Source organism: Gambusia affinis, linkage group LG21 (assembly GCF_019740435.1).
Source record: "Gambusia affinis linkage group LG21, SWU_Gaff_1.0, whole genome shotgun sequence".
Taxonomy (NCBI): Eukaryota; Metazoa; Chordata; class Actinopteri; order Cyprinodontiformes; family Poeciliidae; genus Gambusia; species Gambusia affinis.
The window spans coordinates 11826940-11845810 of NC_057888.1; the positions used below are offsets into that span (position 1 = coordinate 11826940).

At 39.0% G+C, this 18871-nt stretch overlaps 2 protein-coding genes across 7 annotated transcripts in view; both read right to left on the bottom strand.

The window, feature by feature from the left end:
* The window catches only part of ncoa2 (nuclear receptor coactivator 2), a 68396-nt gene extending 59297 nt beyond the window's left edge, over positions 1 to 9099 (bottom strand). For 3 of the 5 annotated variants that reach the window (XM_044105360.1, XM_044105358.1, XM_044105356.1), the window contains exon 1: positions 8778 to 9066. The gene's annotated coding sequence lies outside the window, so the exon portion shown is untranslated. Of the gene's footprint in view, positions 1 to 8777 lie in introns of all 5 variants that reach the window. The other 2 variants (XM_044105357.1, XM_044105359.1) reach the window with 2 other exon arrangements.
* Positions 9100 to 11821: 2722 nt separating this feature from the next.
* tram1 (translocation associated membrane protein 1) lies at positions 11822 to 18840 on the bottom strand. Of its 2 annotated transcripts, XR_006369455.1 has the most exons (12): positions 18537 to 18840; positions 16291 to 16354; positions 14662 to 14783; positions 14430 to 14546; positions 14287 to 14345; positions 14119 to 14203; positions 13879 to 13949; positions 13683 to 13787; positions 13452 to 13595; positions 13075 to 13226; positions 12564 to 12986; positions 11822 to 12532 (listed from the first exon to the last, which is right to left on the bottom strand). XR_006369455.1 is itself a non-coding variant. In XM_044104448.1 (11 exons), the coding sequence occupies exons 1-11, from the start codon at positions 18657 to 18659 to the stop codon at positions 12916 to 12918; spliced, it is 1113 nt and encodes a 370-aa protein (XP_043960383.1). In that variant the 5' UTR covers positions 18660 to 18840; the 3' UTR covers positions 11822 to 12915. The 2 variants fall into 2 exon arrangements, 1 of the variants encoding a protein (XP_043960383.1); XM_044104448.1 differs by having other exon boundaries at positions 11822 to 12986.
* Between the last annotated feature and the right edge of the window lie 31 nt (positions 18841 to 18871).

Below are 18871 nucleotides of genomic sequence, written 5' to 3' on the forward strand. Positions count from 1 at the left end.
TTGGGATCCTGCTAAATCGCGAGCCCAGCAAATATTCACAAGTCTACACATTATGCCGACTTCTGAGCAAAAAACAAAACCAAAGGGCAAAGGCAGTTTGTGCAACAGAATACTGAGTAGCTTGCAGAGCAACCTTTAGCAGTAGTGACTTGAAACATTCATCTTATGTACAATCTAATCAGTCTCTTGCATCACAGAGCAGCAATTCAAATATACATGATTGCTTTTATGCAGAGCTCTTTCCAAAGTCCTAGCAAAGCGCAACAATTGGCTTAAAATGTGAATTTTGAACAATTCACAGAGACAAAACGACTTTCTTATTACTCAGCCTTTCTATCCTTCATTTCCTACATTTTAGCCACGATTTTTGCCCAGAAGAATATCAAGGTGCACCCAGGAGGTTATTATCATATTCCTACATAGCCCTAAGCTAATTTGGCTGCGAAAGCACCTTAGCTGCTATGAGAGGCGTATCAGCAGCAGATCTTCTTGTTCTATTATGAAACTGTACATTCACACAAGATGTCAGGTGAACCAAAGTACGTCTGAAAGTACGACAACAAAAACCTTCCTCTCCATTGTGGTTGGGGAATGACTGAAAATGTAATTTCTTAAAAAAAATTAATAATTGCTTAGAACATTTAAATAACCTTTTATGACAAAGTGTTCTTCATGATTGTGCAGTTTGGCATAACAGTTTATAGATTTTACTGAATTGCAGAGAAGCTTTAAACTTAATGTGAATGATTAATTATAGTTCAGCTCTACAGTCCACATGTCCCTGCATTCTGTCTTCTTTTATCACTGCATAAAATCCTGATCTTTCCATCATTATTTCTGTTTATGGCTTCTATAGCAATTGAGTTGGCAGAGCAGCTTGATGTGCTAGTATAAATAATCAGAGATCATCACTTGGTACTGGTTGCATTTTAATCTCCATATTATTGGAAATTTTGAATATTTGTAGAGCTCGTTAGTTTTGTACTTTTCCTCCTTCCTCTTTGTCAACTGGTTGGTTTCAAGAAGATGCACACTTTACTCACACTACACACTTTACTCACACTACACAAGAATACATAAAAGCTCAGTCTGAAGGCTATAGAAATCACAAAAAGGCAGAAACACAGTAAGAAGAAAAACAAGTGGTCTGGATTAGAAACATATTGGTATGGTGACACCGACAGGCTGTGATTACTTCTTCAGCTGTTTGTCCTCTCACCTTACTGGGACGTCTCATTTTCTCACCACATATATTTGCTGTTTTTTTTTTTTAAGTGTTAGAAATGTTTAGTAATAGCCACGTTGAAGTTTATTCTAGGATAACGCTCCTTGTCATTTCTACTTTATTAACACTTGTGTTATCTAGTGCTGTTTAATCATACATCATCATCATTAAACGGTGCTGCTCTCATCACTTCACAGTCCTCCCAGACACCTACCAAACACTGGGGGAGGGGGGGGCGTGCCATTTAACTTGATCATTTAGTGCTACGTTCACTTGCAGTGGGACGTCCAAGATTTGTTCAGATGTGAGTTTGTTTTTTTAATTAATTAATGCTTTCAATTGAAGCCCTATTTAAAGGATAAGCAACTGCTAACGATTCAATGCATTTAGTTTATAGGGATATTTTATTGGCAGAAAGGGGTGATTACATTTACTTTTCATTTCTAGACCAGGCAGAACAACTTACCAAGGAGCCAATTAACATTTCTTCCTCTTGCCTGACTATTAATATGAGCCTTAACTTGTAAATGTTTTAAATTTTGGGGGTGGGGGACACAAAGAGAAACTAGCTAAGGTAGATACAAATCTTCCCCAGGTTGATGTTCAGACAGTCCCGTCATATTCTGGCACAGACAGATAAGGGACCTAATTTGAAGTCTGGCTAATAACACAATGAGAACAGCTATTGAAGCAGAGACAGAGTTAATAATCCCCACTTCTTCCCTTCCACGTCGAAGCGGCTCTCGGCTTTCCATCAGCAACCGCTGCCTTACTTTGAGAGGTCTCTTCACTGTGCCGTTTCGCCATCCCCTCTCCTCCGCTGCGCTGTGAAAAACCTGGCCATTACCCCACAGCTCATCCCTCACGCCCACCCAAGACCTGTCACACGCCTGTTTCCATGACGACACAAACGCAGAGGAAGAGGGGTGAGATGCCCGGCGAGACAAAGACAGCAGATAACATGGGGAGAAGATGCATCATGTCAAGAACACAGAGAGGAGCCTATAAAGCCTGTGATGGGCAGATAACACAACACAGGCAGGTCTGTTGTCTAAGCTGGAATAGAAAACATGTGTTTTCTTGCAGATTTGTTCTTTTAACAGAGTACAGCCAATGTGTCAACTTTAAATGTGAAACTAGTCTGGCCAGAGTACAAAGTAAAAACGCAATCCTTTGCATTTAGTTCATGAAAGTCCAGATTTATGTCAAGTTTTTTTTTTTTCCTTTTAAAAAGAGTACAGGAGAAAACTTTAGAGGGGCTGTCAGGTTCAAAACTGACCGTACAGGCATTAGCACCAGAGACAGTTGCAGTTGTCTTGCGTTCTACTCATGAATCAAATGTGTCGGCAAAAGAGTGTGGGTGTAACTTGGTTCACTGGTCAACCATGACATTTCTGAGCCACTAATAATGTCATTTTAGTGGGCGTGCCACTTACTTATCTTTAACAATCTGAACATTCCATTTATGTCCACAAGTCCAACATTTAACGATACATAGATTTACCCAGACGACTGGAGGATTTCTCAGTTTCATACATGCATTGCTGACTTTCAAACCAAGTCAGAAATCAGAGACAGATTGAGTTCTAAAATCAATGATGTCATCAAAAAAGAAAACCAAAAGCTAAACTTGAGCTGCAATTGGAAACCAAATAAATATTTAGTCTTTTGGTGTGTTCCTAAAGACCTTCGTTGACTCTGTGGTGGCATCAGCCATCTTTTATGGGGTTGTCTGTTGGAGCAGCAGTTTATCTACAGCTAAAAGGCAGCAGATGAGCTCATTAAGAAGGCCAGCTCTGTTCTGGGTTGCCTAATAGGCCTAGTACAGGTGGGGGGAGGTAGAAGAACTCTGGCTAAAATTACATCACTGATGGACAATCTCTCCCAACCAGTGATTAAGCAGTTATTGAACCATTGCTCCTCCAGATACAGACTGCTGCATCTTAGGTGTACAAAGGAGAGTTATAGTGGATCCTTCCTCCAAGCAGCTGTTCGACTTTATAACCATCCCTTCACATTTTGAACATTTTTCTTCGATTAACCTGCTCAGCTGCACATTCCTTTGGACCAGAGTAAATCATTTCTAATAATTGCACAGTATTTATGTTGAAACTTTGCCCTTATTATTGAACAGTATTTTTTACTGAGGTTTTATATATACTTTATATTCTACCTTTGTGTGAACCAACTTGCTTTGACTGTCTATCACTTTGCTGCTGAAGCACATAAATTTCTTCGCTGTGGGACAATAAAATAATTTCTATTCTATTTAAGTTATCAGAATATGAAAATATATCACTTCCTAAATATAGGCAATAAAATTTGCATACAAGAGTTGTATTGTTTCCTCAAATATCACAATAACTTAATACAATCATCAGATGTCTTGCAAAAGTTAAGATAGAGTACAAGACATAAATCCTTTACATTGTTTTTCAAAAAAACTGTAGCTTTAAAATGCAAAAGAAAAAAACCCCATACAAACTAAAAAAAGAAATACCATTTATGGACAATGAAGATGTAGCATCTGTAATGGCACAGCTGGAAATATAATGGTAATAAGCTTCAGCTATAACATATTTTTCTCTGTGTCTGAGCTAAATGAACCAAAGTATTAAAACTACATCATTTTAATACCCATTCCAGGTAACACAAGTTGTAATAGCTTAAAGTGACTTACTAGTGCCATTTCTGTAGGCAGAAATGGTTGTTGTACAGCTAAACTTCCATAAAGTGACAGAGTATTAGAGTAGTGCAACAGTATGAGACAAACGAAACAGCCGCGTCTGAAATGGAGCAAGGGTCAAACGATTAGCCGGCTGTATCACTCAGGTGGTCCAACAACGCAACCTATCACAGAGCAAGTCATTGCACACATGGCCACAAGTTTGTTGGCCAAGTAGTAAGAAGAAGAAGAAGAAAATGCTGCTTCATTTATTAAAATTAACAAAACATAGCACAAAGCATATGGATGCTGCTGTGAATCGATTTAAAACCCATTGCTTTCTTAATGTTAAGAATTAAGAAAGCAACATTTAAATCATGCGAGTCGAGGGGGATTAAAAATTACAAACCTGCTGCTATAACTGCAGCAATTTGCCCAGTCAGAGAATGACTGAGGAAACACTCATGTGCCAAGTTAGTGTGAGAAAACTTCCAGCCAGCTTTCCTTGTGTAAACATCCAAATATTTGCACAAGTGCTTGCGTGGATTTCGTCATCACCCCACTAACATTCTTCACTGAAAAAGGATATTCCGTTTTGTTTTCCCCTCCTTCACATTAACATCATTATTTAGGCGACTCTCCCTGCACTTTGAATTTGAAATAAGCTCGGACATTCAGCTGTGCTCGACACTGGAGGAATGTGGACTTGAATGTGAACAGGACCGCATTCCTTCTGAGTAGTTGGGAGATGTCACAGATGTCATAAGCTTTTCTCTAATACCCGTATTTCACATACACCCAAATGGGCATCAAGTAAGATCAGGGGAATATTTTGCAAGCAAAAAGCTTTACCGAGACTGACTTTTGCTTCCGAAAACTTCAAGTCATTTGAGATAAATACCCACAAAAAAAGCTTAATTCTTCTTGCTCACCTTAATACCCTGCATATTTATCACACATGGTAAAAATGTGTAAAAAAAAAATTAAAAATTAAAAATTCAGCTTTAATTCTAGTACAAAGTACATTTATTAACTGAGTGGAGAAAAAAAAAATCAAGAATTTTATATATATATATATATATATATATATATATATATATATATATATATATATATATAACCCAGTGTCCCATTTGTTGGCATGCTAAACAAATCCTTAAAAAAAAGAAAGAAATCCAACTTAAATATTTTTAATACTTTACAATTACTAGACTGTCTAGAAACCTTCCTAGAAAAATTGTAAAAAAAAAAATGCTATTCAAATACATAACCTCCTGAGACCCGGCCCATTCACCTATATCTATATCTTTTTTTCTATTTTAGAAAGCTGAAAATAAGGCTAGAGGATGATAGGGATGGTAAAAATAAAATCTCCAAAAATATTTTTTTTAGAGAACAAGAGTGGTATCTTGGGTTTGCCAACTATTCACAAAAGATATTACATGTTAGCTGATTGTGTGGAATGTCGGGAAAGAAAAACATTGTCTGTCCTACCATAAGAAACAAACATGTACAGTGTGTCAGCTTTAACTGTAACCTTGTACTTCGGTCCGACAAGATGAAGATTGAGTTTTTGCCAACAAACACTGAGAGTGAGTGTGGTGTAAAACAAACCCAAGTATGGTATGCTACGGTATTACATCTATGATGCTGTGGGCCCCTATTACTTCTAAAGGAAGAGAAAAGGGGCCCACGATGAAACACCAAGACATTTTAAATAAAAACCTAGTGGCATCTCCCAGAAAACTAAAAATGGACCTTCACTGAGTCTTTCGGAAGAATTATGAAAGCAAAAAGTACAAATATCCCTTCTTCTACATGTGCCAAACTTCTGTTGCTTCATAGTCACACTTGTCTTCACAAACAGCACCTCATACAACAGGAAACGCTGTTTATTTTGGTATGAACTTGCTTGAGAACACTCACAGCTTAATGGCTGTCCTATAGGAAAATGGAAGTTAACACATTTGGGTGAAAAAAAAGTAACCACTAAATGTAAAGGATGTCTTGCAAAAGAAAAGAGCACGTGTTTGTAATATCAAATCAGTTGTGGGTTCTGGATCACCACTTTTTATTTTTTCAACCTTCGCTCATTTGGTACCGACGACTAGTAGATATTCTTCTCAAACCAAAATGCTGAGATTGTGGCAGATCAGAGCACGTGAAGAGCAAAACATACTATTCCCCACACCCCTGACTGAATCGATTTAATATTATTTCAGATGTCAACTTTAATAACTATGTCAAAACACAGAGTCTCTGGTTTACCTTCCTGCCAGGCAGTAAATCAATGTATGTGCTCTGACTGAGGCCAAGGTGCTCCGAATGAGAAACGCAAACCTTTGAGCTAAAGGTGTTTCTCCTAAACTTCATGAAACGTGTCCTGTGCTACGACTTCTGGCAGATGTGCCTGAAATCAATCACATCCGATTCTCACAGAGGCAAACTAGCTGAAGTCAAACTGCAGCAGGACAACGTGTCACGTAAGATTTTGTATAGGCAATGTGACAACTACGACACACCGTCAGGTGGGCAGAGTGATGCAACACAAGCTGCTCAACTGGTTCCACGGGAGGCGTTCCTCCAGAGAAGTGCCGACACTCATTGAAATGACACAAGCTGTCTGCCTGTATAGTTCTGAGTCAGTCAAGCAGAAGGGGCCCTTTAGAAGGAGAGCGCTGCACTCGAAACACAGGCACAGCAACGCAACACACAAGTGAAACCTCCAAGCAGCATCCCCCCCATGCTGCATTAAAGACTTACATTTTGAGAAAGCATCCCTTCTATTCACTCGTAGGTCCAAGAGGAGCTGCTCAGTATAACATATCAGCATCGACAATGCAGCGTGCGTGTTAATTAGAAACACAGCATGCAAGGTAAGGCAAATTTATCCAAGTGAGTCATCTTAAAGCTTTAACCAAAAGCAAAACATGGGCAACTTTCGTTTATTGGGAAGAGAAAGGATGGAGAGGGGAAAAACAAAGCAACACTGCAAAAACAGATGGTAGCAAGAATTACTTGTATTAGTTTAACCAAACATCAGTATTAGACTGATCAGGGTATGGTACTGCGTTATATTTACTCAACGTAAAAATGTTGACCAAACTTTTATCATGTCATGTATTTGTTTCATCTTTTATTTCAGTCATTAAAAAAAAAAAAAAAAGTTTAGAAAAAACTAGCAGCACTTTTACAGCAGGCTATATACTGGATAACTTCATTTACAATGCCTCGTAAAAGCACTCACAGTCCTGGAACTTTATAGCATTTTGTCACATCACGACCACAAACTGGGATACTTTATTGAGATTTTATGCTGTCACACAAATCTACAGTGTTCAAAGTTGAAAAGTGAAGCAAAAGGAAACCCAGCTCACATTTTTGTGCATTCAGTTTTACACCGGATACAATGATACGTATAATACATTTCCTTCAGCTGACTGCTCTGCTACTATGTCATGTTTTCTCTCTATATCACTGATTTATGATGTAAAGGTGATGGGGGTTTTTTTACAATCCAGATAAGACATGTCATTTTATTATTTTTTTTCATTGGTGATTGGCACATCATTCCTAAGGAAATTGAAATGTGTGCACGATGATGATGATCCAGGTTGCCTGGGAGCACTGTCAGTATATAAATTATTCCCACTGTAAAAATGTAGAGTTCAGACCTTTCTCCCTTCATTTTTGTTAACAGTCCTTGCCTTCCTACTCCTTGTATTTGTCTTTAGGACTATTTCTCTTAATACCCCTAAATAAAATCCATCGCAACCAAAGATTTAAAAAAGAAAAAAAGAAAAGAGCGTCCAGCAGTGTGTAATGTAATCTTAAATGAATGCAGCAGCTGTGTGCAAGTCATGTCCCCTTTCAGACAGAAATCTTAAAAGTGTGGCTTGTGTTTGTATTCAACCTCAATTTACTCTAGCATACTTAAATAACACCCAAAGAACCAACTGCCTTTAAGAGCCTCCATATTAATAAACAGACGTCTATGTCATGTAATCTCTGTATAAGTACAGATGTTCTGCTAAGTCCTCAAAGGTTTGATGAAGAACATTAATGAACAACATGAATACTAAGAAAAACATCGAACAAAGCAAAGATAAAGTTTTAGATAGGTTTTGAGAGGGGTTAAGGTCTTAAACAATATCCATACGCACAAAATGTTAAGTTGCCCACGCACACGTTGAAAGCTTATTTGAGTGGTAGTGAGCACTAACGAGGCATTGTGACGCTCGCCAAAAGGAAAATATACACCAGTTTAGCCAAGGAAAATAGTCCTCCAAACACTGTGAACAATTTCATCAACTTTATCTGACGTGGCAAGTAGCAAATGAAGCTTCGTTTCGACCACAACAAACGCAAGAATAGATGTACGCTTCAACACATGGTGATGGGAACTGTCTTCACTCGCTCATATTCTGCCAAACAGCGAGACTAGCCTGCAGCTACACCCGCTAGCATGCTAACTATGTCCCTGCTAAACTGGCGAACTTCGTCCCGGTGTTGAAGCAATGGTCCCTCGCTAACTCAGCACAAAATAACAATGACACATGAAAGTGTTGTGCACGTTAAAATTCCGGGTTGGGTGACAATATACCGTTGGCCGGACCCATATGAAATAAAAACAGCTTATGAAAAATGCAAAGATCGTTTTGCGAGCTCACGATTTAGTTTAGTTTGCTGCAGAAAACACAACTGCCACAAGCAGGGAGCCTAGCCAAGAAGCTAGCGCTTGCTAACAGGCTAACGCCAAAGCGAGAGAGCCTCTGTCAGACAGACACACAGCCGAGATTGGAGACCTCTCGCTCCGAATCGTGGCTTTCACAACTGAAACAACCCGTCTGTTCTCTGCCAGAAGCACAGAGGCGTGTGGCTACTTACGATTTGAAACTTTCCGCCGAGTCCTCACTGTTAAATCCTGTTTATCCCAGCCAGCTCTGACCTTCGCGGTAGTGAAACAACATTTCTGCTGGCTAACTGTGCCGCCATGTTACTCCTGCTCTGCAAACCAATGCTGAGTGTTTATCTGGCTGGTAGCTGCTGCTGCTGCTGCTGCTATCCTCCCCCACACACACACGAAACCACATCACGGGGCTCCGAACACAAATCGACTCAGTTACCGCCGGGGGTGGGGGCTCCTGTGCAGTCCCGAGGCGCTTTACCTGTTAGGATTACGGTACTTGCTGTTTGATTAATCAGCATCACTCTGACGACATTTAATCTGCAGACAGTTTCTTATAGTCACCACTGTACAATATCAACAATGTCTTTTAATGGATGTTGTGGTTGCAAAGATATACTAAGCATAACACCCCCACCCTTGACTGTGGTTCCTCTAGAATAAAAAAACTCATTGTTTAAAGAAGATTGCAACTCAGGCTCACCAAAGTAGTTGTAAATTTTAAGATCATTAACATTTATGCGATGTCGTAAAATTGGCGTTGCAAGAGCTGTATCAAACTTAAACGCTTAACATTGATGTTGGAGCTTATTTTAATTAAATCACTAAAATGTTGCATTTCTTCTGTTAATAATTAACAGTTGCCGAACTAAGTTGTCGTGAAATTTTGGTTGACAGTTTTTATAAACTGACAAAAAGTTCTCTATTGAACATGTTCTTTAAAAAGCCTACCGATTCTTAACAATAACAGTGGATTTTTATATATATACACATGGCTATTTTGATTTACTGTCTTGACCAAATATCTATTGACCAAACAAGCGAGCAGGGGTTTTCTGAGCCAAATTTTGTGCAACAGCACCGCCTAGTGGTGTATTTCCCGTTTAAATCAATCAGTGCTAAGGTCATGTCCTCATTGTGTGCGGTTGAAAAATATGTTAGTGGGAATTGGGATCAGTCAGGAAACTGATAAGTTAATTTACTCAAATATGGATTTGTGGCCTAGAATGATGTCTTTAGAAGAAATCATTCTAAGATGACAATGATAGCAATAATAATAGTGATCACATTATTTCCTTTTTATTTTATAAAACCCAGTGGAAATTCCTTGTACTTTGTAATTTACTACGTAATCTCTATCTTACATTTTACAATTCTCCTGATTTTCTTTTATTTATTTTTTTGATTTTTTCCTCAGAAAGAGCATTTTTGATGTTACACCACAAGTTTTCAATTGCGCTGAGGGCTGTGGAATGGAGGCCACCCCATAAACTTCAATTTTGCTGGTCTGGAACCAAGATGTTTCTCGTACATTAGATTATTGAAATGTGGATTTCCAAGCCATTTTCTCCTCCTCACATATCAACATGAATGCTCTTTGAGCATTTTCATGTATCCCATCTGACTCCATAATATGAGAAACATGGCATTTCTCAACCACAATACTTCACGGTATACTGAGTTGGTTTTTCACTTTGTCTGGCTGAAATCCCTAGACTCAGAAACAAGAATATTACTTTCCCCAGTACACAAGATCCTGTGTCATTTCCCATTATTTTAGTCATTGTGTTTGATCCATCATTGTGCATGCTTATGGATTATTGCTGGTTCTTTGATGCCTATCTCCAGCAGTCATTGGGTGAGTGATGGGACGGGGTACAACCTAGATGGCTCACTTGGTCACTATTTCAAATTGTATTACATTAAACTCTTTTCTCAAACTTCTATACACAAGCACTCCATTATAATTATGTTCAAAAATGTTTTGAGATTTTTGGAAATTTATTAAAAAGAAAAAAACCAAGAAATCACATTTGCATTAATATTCAAAGCCTTTTCTTTTCACTTTGTTGAAGATTTAACAGCAATTTGCACCTTCAGTCCTTTTGCCACAGCCTTAGCACACCCATCTTTTATGGATTTTCACCCATCCTTATTTGCAGAACTTCTCAAGCTCCAACAGGTTGGATGGGAGATGTCTGTGCAGCCGATTTCAGAACTTTCCAGAAATGCTCAGTTAGATTTAAGTCTAGACTCTGGTTTGACGTCTCCAGTACATTCACAGAAAGGTTCTGAAGCCGCTCCAATCTTGGTCGTCATGTTGTCTGACTGAGAAATGAACTGTCTTAGGTCAAGAGTGACCCTGGAGCAGGTTTTCATCCAGGATATCTCTGTACGTTGCTGCATTCATCTTTCCTTGCTATTCTGCTGCTGAAAAATATCCCCATAGCATGATGCTGCTACCACCACCATCCTTCATTGGAGTCAGGGGGCTATATGCCTTTTAGTAAGGCCAGTGATATATACATTTGCTGCCGCCGTCTTGAAATAAAAGCTATCCACTTTACACCGAATAAAAAATCTCAATGATTTGAACTTCACTCCACAGTGCTAACACTTTTACAGAAGCTCTTTCAACTCACGATTGAATTATATAGAATCAGCAAGTGACTATTGGATCTGCTGGTTTTCTATTACCCTACTACACCTGCTATTAAATTATAATAGCAGCAGAATTATTTCTACCATAGCAAAATCAGTGAACTGGATACTGATGTTGGATGCAGTTGATACATATTCTGAGCTACTTTTAGTGCACTAGATCATCACTAGATCTTGATTGGACTTTGAAACATACAGCAAAATAATCCAGGATGCTTCAGTTTTAACAAGATCATTTTATTTCTTTACAGGATAAACCCCCAGGGCAAGTAGAGATAACCAAACACTGCAGGAGTTTATTGTAGCTCACTAAACGGTATGCCTAAAAGTAAGAATTCATTCTTTAGAATACATTTGTGTTACTTAGGTAACAAAGTCTTGACAGTACTGCTGACTGGCCTATAATGCTTTGTGGTGTGTTAGTAAAAGGTATATGGTCAGCAGTAGTCAGCCAGGCTCTTTTGGCACAATCAATTCTCAGTAGGGGTGGCAGGGAAGGAGCAAAAGTTTACCTCAATATATATATATATATATATATATATATATATATATATATATATATATATATATATATATATATATATTTCTACAGGTAAGTTAATCCATAATCGAAGAAACACATTAAGAACATTCCACCTTAACATTTAGAGAAGTTGGACAAATCAGAAGAATGTTATTCTTGTTTTTTTTTCCTGATTTGTATCTTTGTTGATGCTACAGAATTAAAACCTAAAAGCACAATGTGTCTAAAACAGTATGATTACAACTGCGGCAACGTTTATAGAAGCTTGTGACAAACATGTTGTGATTACAAAGCTTTTCACCTACTCCAATAATCAAATGCTACATTAGTTTACCATTTGTTTTGTTGTTTTTTTTTGTCTGGCTTTTCCGCACAATACTAAACCATAAATGTACTCGTTTCATTTGCTTGCTTTTATATCCTCTTATTCCAAGCTTATTCAATGGTTTCCTTTCTATCTACAGGTGTCTGTTTATGTCTGATGTGTTGTTTTTTTTAAAAACGACTAAAATGTGATCTGGGTAAAGGCTGGAGATAACAGGACTTTATACAACCTCCAATCTTGGGAATGCAGGAGAAATTTAAAATGGAATTTATCCAAGAGAAGGACAGCATCAGGATGAGCTGGTTGGAATATAAATACAAGTTATGGAGGTGAAAGAAAAGGAATACACATTATTTCAATAAAGCACTAAATGACCTGAAGTGGGAAAAAGAAATAAAGTGATCATTCCTGATTTGGTACAATTACAATCAGTACAAAAAAACACCCTCCCCCATCCCCCCACCAAAAAAAAACAACCAAAAAAAAAAAACAAAAAAACAATCCACATCAATAGGCACTTTTTAAATAAGGTCTGTTTCCCTCAGTTTATTTGTTGGTTTTTCACTGACACCACGGAAGGAAGATTTGGAGCTGAACATGAGCTGGACGATCGGCAGCAAAAACAAAACTGAGTGGCCCTGGAAATTCCAGCTGGGAGGTCGGTTCTGTGCGGGAAGGTGAATCCACACATGGGGCATGGGGGGGTCAAGGAGCCGTTGAATCAGCCAGCTGGACATAGCCGAGAAGACCCTGGGAGAGACGGCTCTTTGAGATACGCGGGATGAGGAAGGCAGGCAGGAATGTTTGCTTTTCTTCTCCTCTTTATGTCTTATGAGGACTTCTCTTTTCTTGATCTCGGTGAATCTGCTCCATGAGAGCTCACACCGTTTACTCCGTTAGCTGTAGAAAAAAAGGGAGTTAGCTAAAAACATTTTTGCACTTTTACTCTCACAGTTTATTTGTAGTTGGGTGTTTCTTGCCCTCCCACCTTTGTCTTTTTTCGACTTGCTCTTAGCAGGAGCCTGTTTCTTTTTCAATGTCTGAGCCTCGGAATGCTCTCTCCATCGCCGTAGCTGGAAGTTAATAAACTTCCACATCATGAAGGCCTGCGTAAAGCAGATGGCTGACAGGACGGTCATCCTGGTAGATTAGAGTAACAATCAGTTCTCTGAGTGGCAAAAACATTTATCATTCATCACCTCTTTTTGTAATTTTTTATTTGGTCCAGTCCTTCTGGCATTAAGCTAACAGAAGTAATCTTGGTAATGCTACCTGACCTAAATTAGATCAGGTAGCATTACAATGTTTGTTTATCAACAGCATATTTAAAAACGTCTTTTCTTTTGTATCATCAGATGTACTTACCGCACAAAGAAAATGTTAAAGTTTCCTGCAGCCAAATCAAAGCCTTGGTTTTCAGCGGTGGAGAGGCCGAAGCCCACGGTGAGGACCGACAGGGACAAGGTAAGCAGCCGTCCAATCACAAACAAGACAGCCCAGATGGTGAATCTACGACAAAGGAAAAAGTTGGATATTTTTTTAAGCTTACAAAATGCTTTCCATCCTAATCCATTGATTGGAAAATCCAGAACTCACCCCATTTGTCTGTTCTCGTTGCTGAAGTAGACGAGTCGGGAGACATGGAACAGAAGCTCGACAAAATAATGCAACACCAGCAGGACCAAACCCAGCCGGTTCAAACTGAAAGACAAAACGAGAAGTTTTTAGAAGCAGAAAGATTTGACCAATTTCACCCTAAGCTCTGACTTTTCCCTTCAGCAGCAGCACTTACTTCAGAATGTAGGCGCCAGCGATGTGGACCAGATACAGAAAGATGTACACAAGCTGCCGTGGAATATCCTCCTGAACGGTAAACACAGAGAGGAGGGGGTGGAGTGAGGTCAAAATATTTACACCAGTGTGGGATTGGCACATTCATTTCAGCATGAAGAGGATAATTCTTCAAAACAATACCACACGGCCCAGGAAGCCAAACAGGAAAAAGCTGCAGGGTCCAAACAGCAACACTTACTTTCTTTGCCTTTTGGAAATACAGCTCTGGGAGAGCGTGTAGCCAGTAGCCCATCTGGCAAATGTAGAAGAATTTCATCTGGAATCTGAAAGAGAGCGAGATGCTTTAAAACAGCACACGCTCTTCTTGCTTTTCGTTCGTGTCTCGTCGCTAAATATGGCAACTTACGGCATCAGCGTATGAGGATAGCCCTCCCACAGGGCGACGGGATTGGACAGGAAGTTTTCCTAAGAGCACAAAGCTTTTAAATACAATGTTCCATCTGAACCACAAGCAAACAAAAAGCAAAACCAGTCAAAGCGTGGGCTTACAGATAGAAGGATGTTCGTGCCCCAAGCGAAGGAGAACAAGTAGAAGGCGCTGAGCTGGCCTGACTCATTGAACTTGCTGTGCTTGGTTTTGGAGAAGTGCTTTTTCCGGTTGAATTTCTGCAGAGACACAATAAAGAAACAACAACATGAGAAATGTCCTTAAGTGAAACCGTTCAGAAGTTTAAAAAAAATAAAATAAATAAAAAAGACACTCCCATAATATCTCACTTACGTCCAGCACGTACTCCTGGATGATTGCATGCATGATGATGGCCACCAGCATGTAGAAGAAAACGGTTGCCAGGTCCTTGATGCCGTGGTGGAAGTGGTTCACTGCTGTCTCTTCTGGGCCCTCTGAGACACAGACCAGTCATTCAGAGTCAACGCCACGACCACAGTTTCAAACTCATGCTTTCGTCAGCCAACGTGACTCATTTAAATTTAATATATAGAGACTCCTGCATGAGTATTCTTTCATTTTTATTACATCGCAACCAGAATCTGCAATGTTTTTATTTCTTAGGATCTTATGCGAGACAAATACACACTCGAAAAAACTTTTCTGACCTCTGGTCAGAGGTGATGGGAAAATGGAAGAAGCTAAATACAGGCCAATCCTGAAAGTCACCCTGTAGAAGGCTGCAAAACACTCCAGACTGAGACAGAGGTTCACCATCCGGCAGCACAACAACTCTAAACACATACCCAGAGCTATCACTGAATAGAGTATTTTTGTGTGCAAAAATGGCCTAGTCAAAGTCCAGATATAAAAGCAATTGAGAATTTGCAAACTGAGTATCTTTATCAAATCAGACTGACCTTGAGCTACATCTAATAGGCACCTACTCTAAAAAGATAGCAGCTGTAAGTATTGATTTGCACCGGCTCATCATTAATTTAGGCCAAACAGAGATGTTTTGTTTTTTTTTATCTTGAAATTTAAGGGACATTTTTTTCCACTTTTATAACCTTGCACTACTTTGTGTTGAACCATCTCATGGAATTCCAGCAAAGCACATTGAGGTTTGTGTTCGTCACATGACCACACACGAAAACGTTCAAAGGTTTTTTTTTTTGTTTTGTTGCAACATGCATTTAAGTCTCAATCCTAATTACTGAGACATGTGGTCAAAGGATTGGCCCCATACTTAATTCACCTTGGGTGGAGAGTCACAATTTAAATTATCCTGAATCCCAAAGGGCACCATTAAGATTACAGAGTCATGACTGTGCAAAATTTCACCATATAGAAAATTAACTACCACTGGTGGAGATGCAAATATTTCTCAGCTGATGGGGAAAAAGTCAGAGAGGCCTTCTTTCGTGAAACCACTTAACAAGTTTGCAAGGTAGAAGTGACAAAACAAAGAAACCCCCCAGCCCCCCAAAAAAACAACGGCCTTTTGAGATATCCGAGTAAAGATTAATCTAATAAGATAGGAGTGGTAAATAAGTAACAGAGAGAGGTCAGTAGAGAGATCCTAGATAAAACTCTTGCCTTTCTGAAACTGGATTCTCTCAACAGTCTACAAAGCTGGCAAAGAAAATGTTAACCTTGAAAGCATCAGGAGACTGAATTGTGTGTGAGGCCTATTTTGCTCCTCAGCCCCGAATTCGTCCGGCACAACCTTGCCACTAGAGAACTTATAAATCAGGCAGACTAAATTTAGCTCTAAATGGAAGAGAGAATTAAAAAAATTTAAAAGAGAAAGCTTTAAAATGAGTTTGTTTAAGGCCACCGGAGCAGGCACTGCTCTGGAATCCAAATCTTCCAGAAAGAAAACACAAAGAAAGTCTTGCTTTAAACAAAAAATGCAACATGTTATCAGCCAGTATCGGTTTATGTATAAATGTCACTTACCATTCGTTGATATGGTCACATTGTACTGGACAGTAATAAATAATACTGCAAACTTTGATGTGACCTGTGGATTTAGAAAGAGATGAATAATATATATTAACAACATAAGGCTGGAGGAGCAAATGTTTTTTTTTTTTTATTTGTTAATAATAACACTTTTTCAACTATTTAAAAAATAAAACATGTGGGGGGAAAAAAAGCAAAAAGTATTGTCTAAAAACTGATGTGGAGAAGAGCCAAGCTGCTGCAGAGTATAGGTAAATTACAGTCACCAGAATAAGCTGCCAAACCCTAAAGAGTGTGGTTATGAGAACAGCAACTCAGAATGAACTTTATTTAGCAGACCTACAAAGTGCTAGATCTGACGGTAAAGTAAAAATACTTGAGGCATATAATTAGAACTGATTCATGTGATGATGTTCAGAAGCAGCGTTGTTGTAAATGCAGACCAATAAGTAACCTGGAATATGGTTACAGTAGCCCCCTTCCAAATGGCGTTTATACATTATGATCACTCGTGTAATTGCAGCAAAGTTAACACTGAAAAAGTTTCGGTTCCTTTCCAGGATGTGTTTTGAATTTGCATGCAGGGAAAAATGCAAGTTAAATGTTTGACTCACGTAATGGTACTTCTTTTCATGCTTCACGGAGGAACTTGATATATATGTTCATATGCAGTTGTGAAGATGTATGTGAGGAAAATTATAACACTGTTGAAAGGTTCATTTTTAAAATTAATTAATTTCGAAAATTTAAACTTGTGCCCTAAACTTTTCTGGTGGACAGCTGCAATGACATTGTCCTGGGCAGACGAGAGGACCAACACCAAATGATAAGACTCTGGAAAGGTCAACTTGAATTTTGTGCCTATTTACTCTTCTTTTCCTTCCACTAAACTTCCCATCATCATGTGATATTTAGTGGCTTATTCTCCTTGTGTAGATGGTTGACTTTCTGTCTGCTGGATATCTGATAAGTTTTCCCCATGTTTGTGCAGGCCACCATAAGCATTACAAAAAGTTTTTATTTGTATTATCTGATAGTAAGAAGTTCTGAGAAACCTATTTTTCGGTTTTTATAACCAAAAGTACAAAACATAATCATTTATCATATAGCTACATTTGTTATAAATTTACATAATACTTTTGTTTCAGTTCTTGATTAAAATTACTAAAATTAATGCCCTTTTCTAAGATATGCTCATATGCTGAAACGCGTCTATAGCTGCTTTATTTATGAAATGCATTGTTTACATGAATTGGTCTTTATTGTTAAATTCTATACTTCATTTTTGACAGTCGGGCATAAACGTGAAATTTAACCAATTTAAAAGGCAATCTTCAAAATAAAAGAGCAGCTTAAGCGAAAAATTATTTACCATTAATATTGATATATATTAGCATCACTGTTAACTAAAAGTAAAGGGGGGATATAATTCAAACAACTTCCACAATGGGTAAGCGACAGTAAAACACCTTTCAACGGCTGCTGAAGGTCACAAACTTTATTTTGAAGAACTAAATACCGGACGTTGCTTTAAACGCGTACAGAAGCGGCATCGCTCCCTTCTGAGGATGAAACCGCGATAGATTTAAACAAACATGTGATTTAAAGTGGACCTGAAGACAACACGTAGGCCATAGTGGACGGTGGTTTGGTCCCCGTCTCCATTTGAGGCACACTTCTGCTCGAAAAGGCAACTTTCTGTTTTGGTACGAGCGGTGGATGACAACCCTCTCGACCGCTGTGCGAATGCCACGTAACACTTCTACGCATAAACTAAGCAAACAGGGCTGTTGCAAAATCTTCAAACAGCGGTGCTCGACACTGCGTTTCAAATCTTATTTCCAAGCAAGCAGCTCGCATATATTTTATTTATGTTTTATTTTGGTTTTGCTCCGACAAATACACAATTAAAAATCGGGCCTGAAGACAAGTGTTTTGAAATATTGATTTCAAAACGGGAAGCAGACAAATGTTAAAGTGAGGTCTACTCCCAGGAAAGCCCTAATATCTATAAAACACGTTTAGATGAACGGACAAGTCCACTCAATGCGAGAATAAGAGCGAAGGGGGACCGCTGTGCACTGAAAACTTTCGATCTTTTGGAGGAAGTAGAGAAGAATTGCTCAGACAGCCATGTCAGTTGCTACAAGAACAGATGGGAGGAAGAGATCAGTTTTTCTCGTCCGCCAACTCTGCGGAATCTACAATTAAAAACAATCCCGCTCAACATGTGGACTCACCTCAAACATCAGCCCGAGCAGGAAAACCATAGCAACACAGGAAACAATATCTGCATGGTTCTGGATCACAAACTCGTGGCTCAGCACCGGCGGGTTCTTGTTGGTCTTTTTTCGGATGCCCATGTCGACGCGATTCGTAAAAGTTTCCCTTTGTCCGTCACGCAAATGCGATTTTCTGTGCTTTTCTTCCCTACCAGATGGGGTGATCTATCTGAGCTCTCACCGCGTCCTGCATGCACAGGGCCAGGCTGCTGTTGAATGGCGTGTCACTCTTCTGCTGGTAGGAGGGTCCACGGAGAGAGGGAGCCGCTGCGCCTGACCAAAGAGACTCTTTA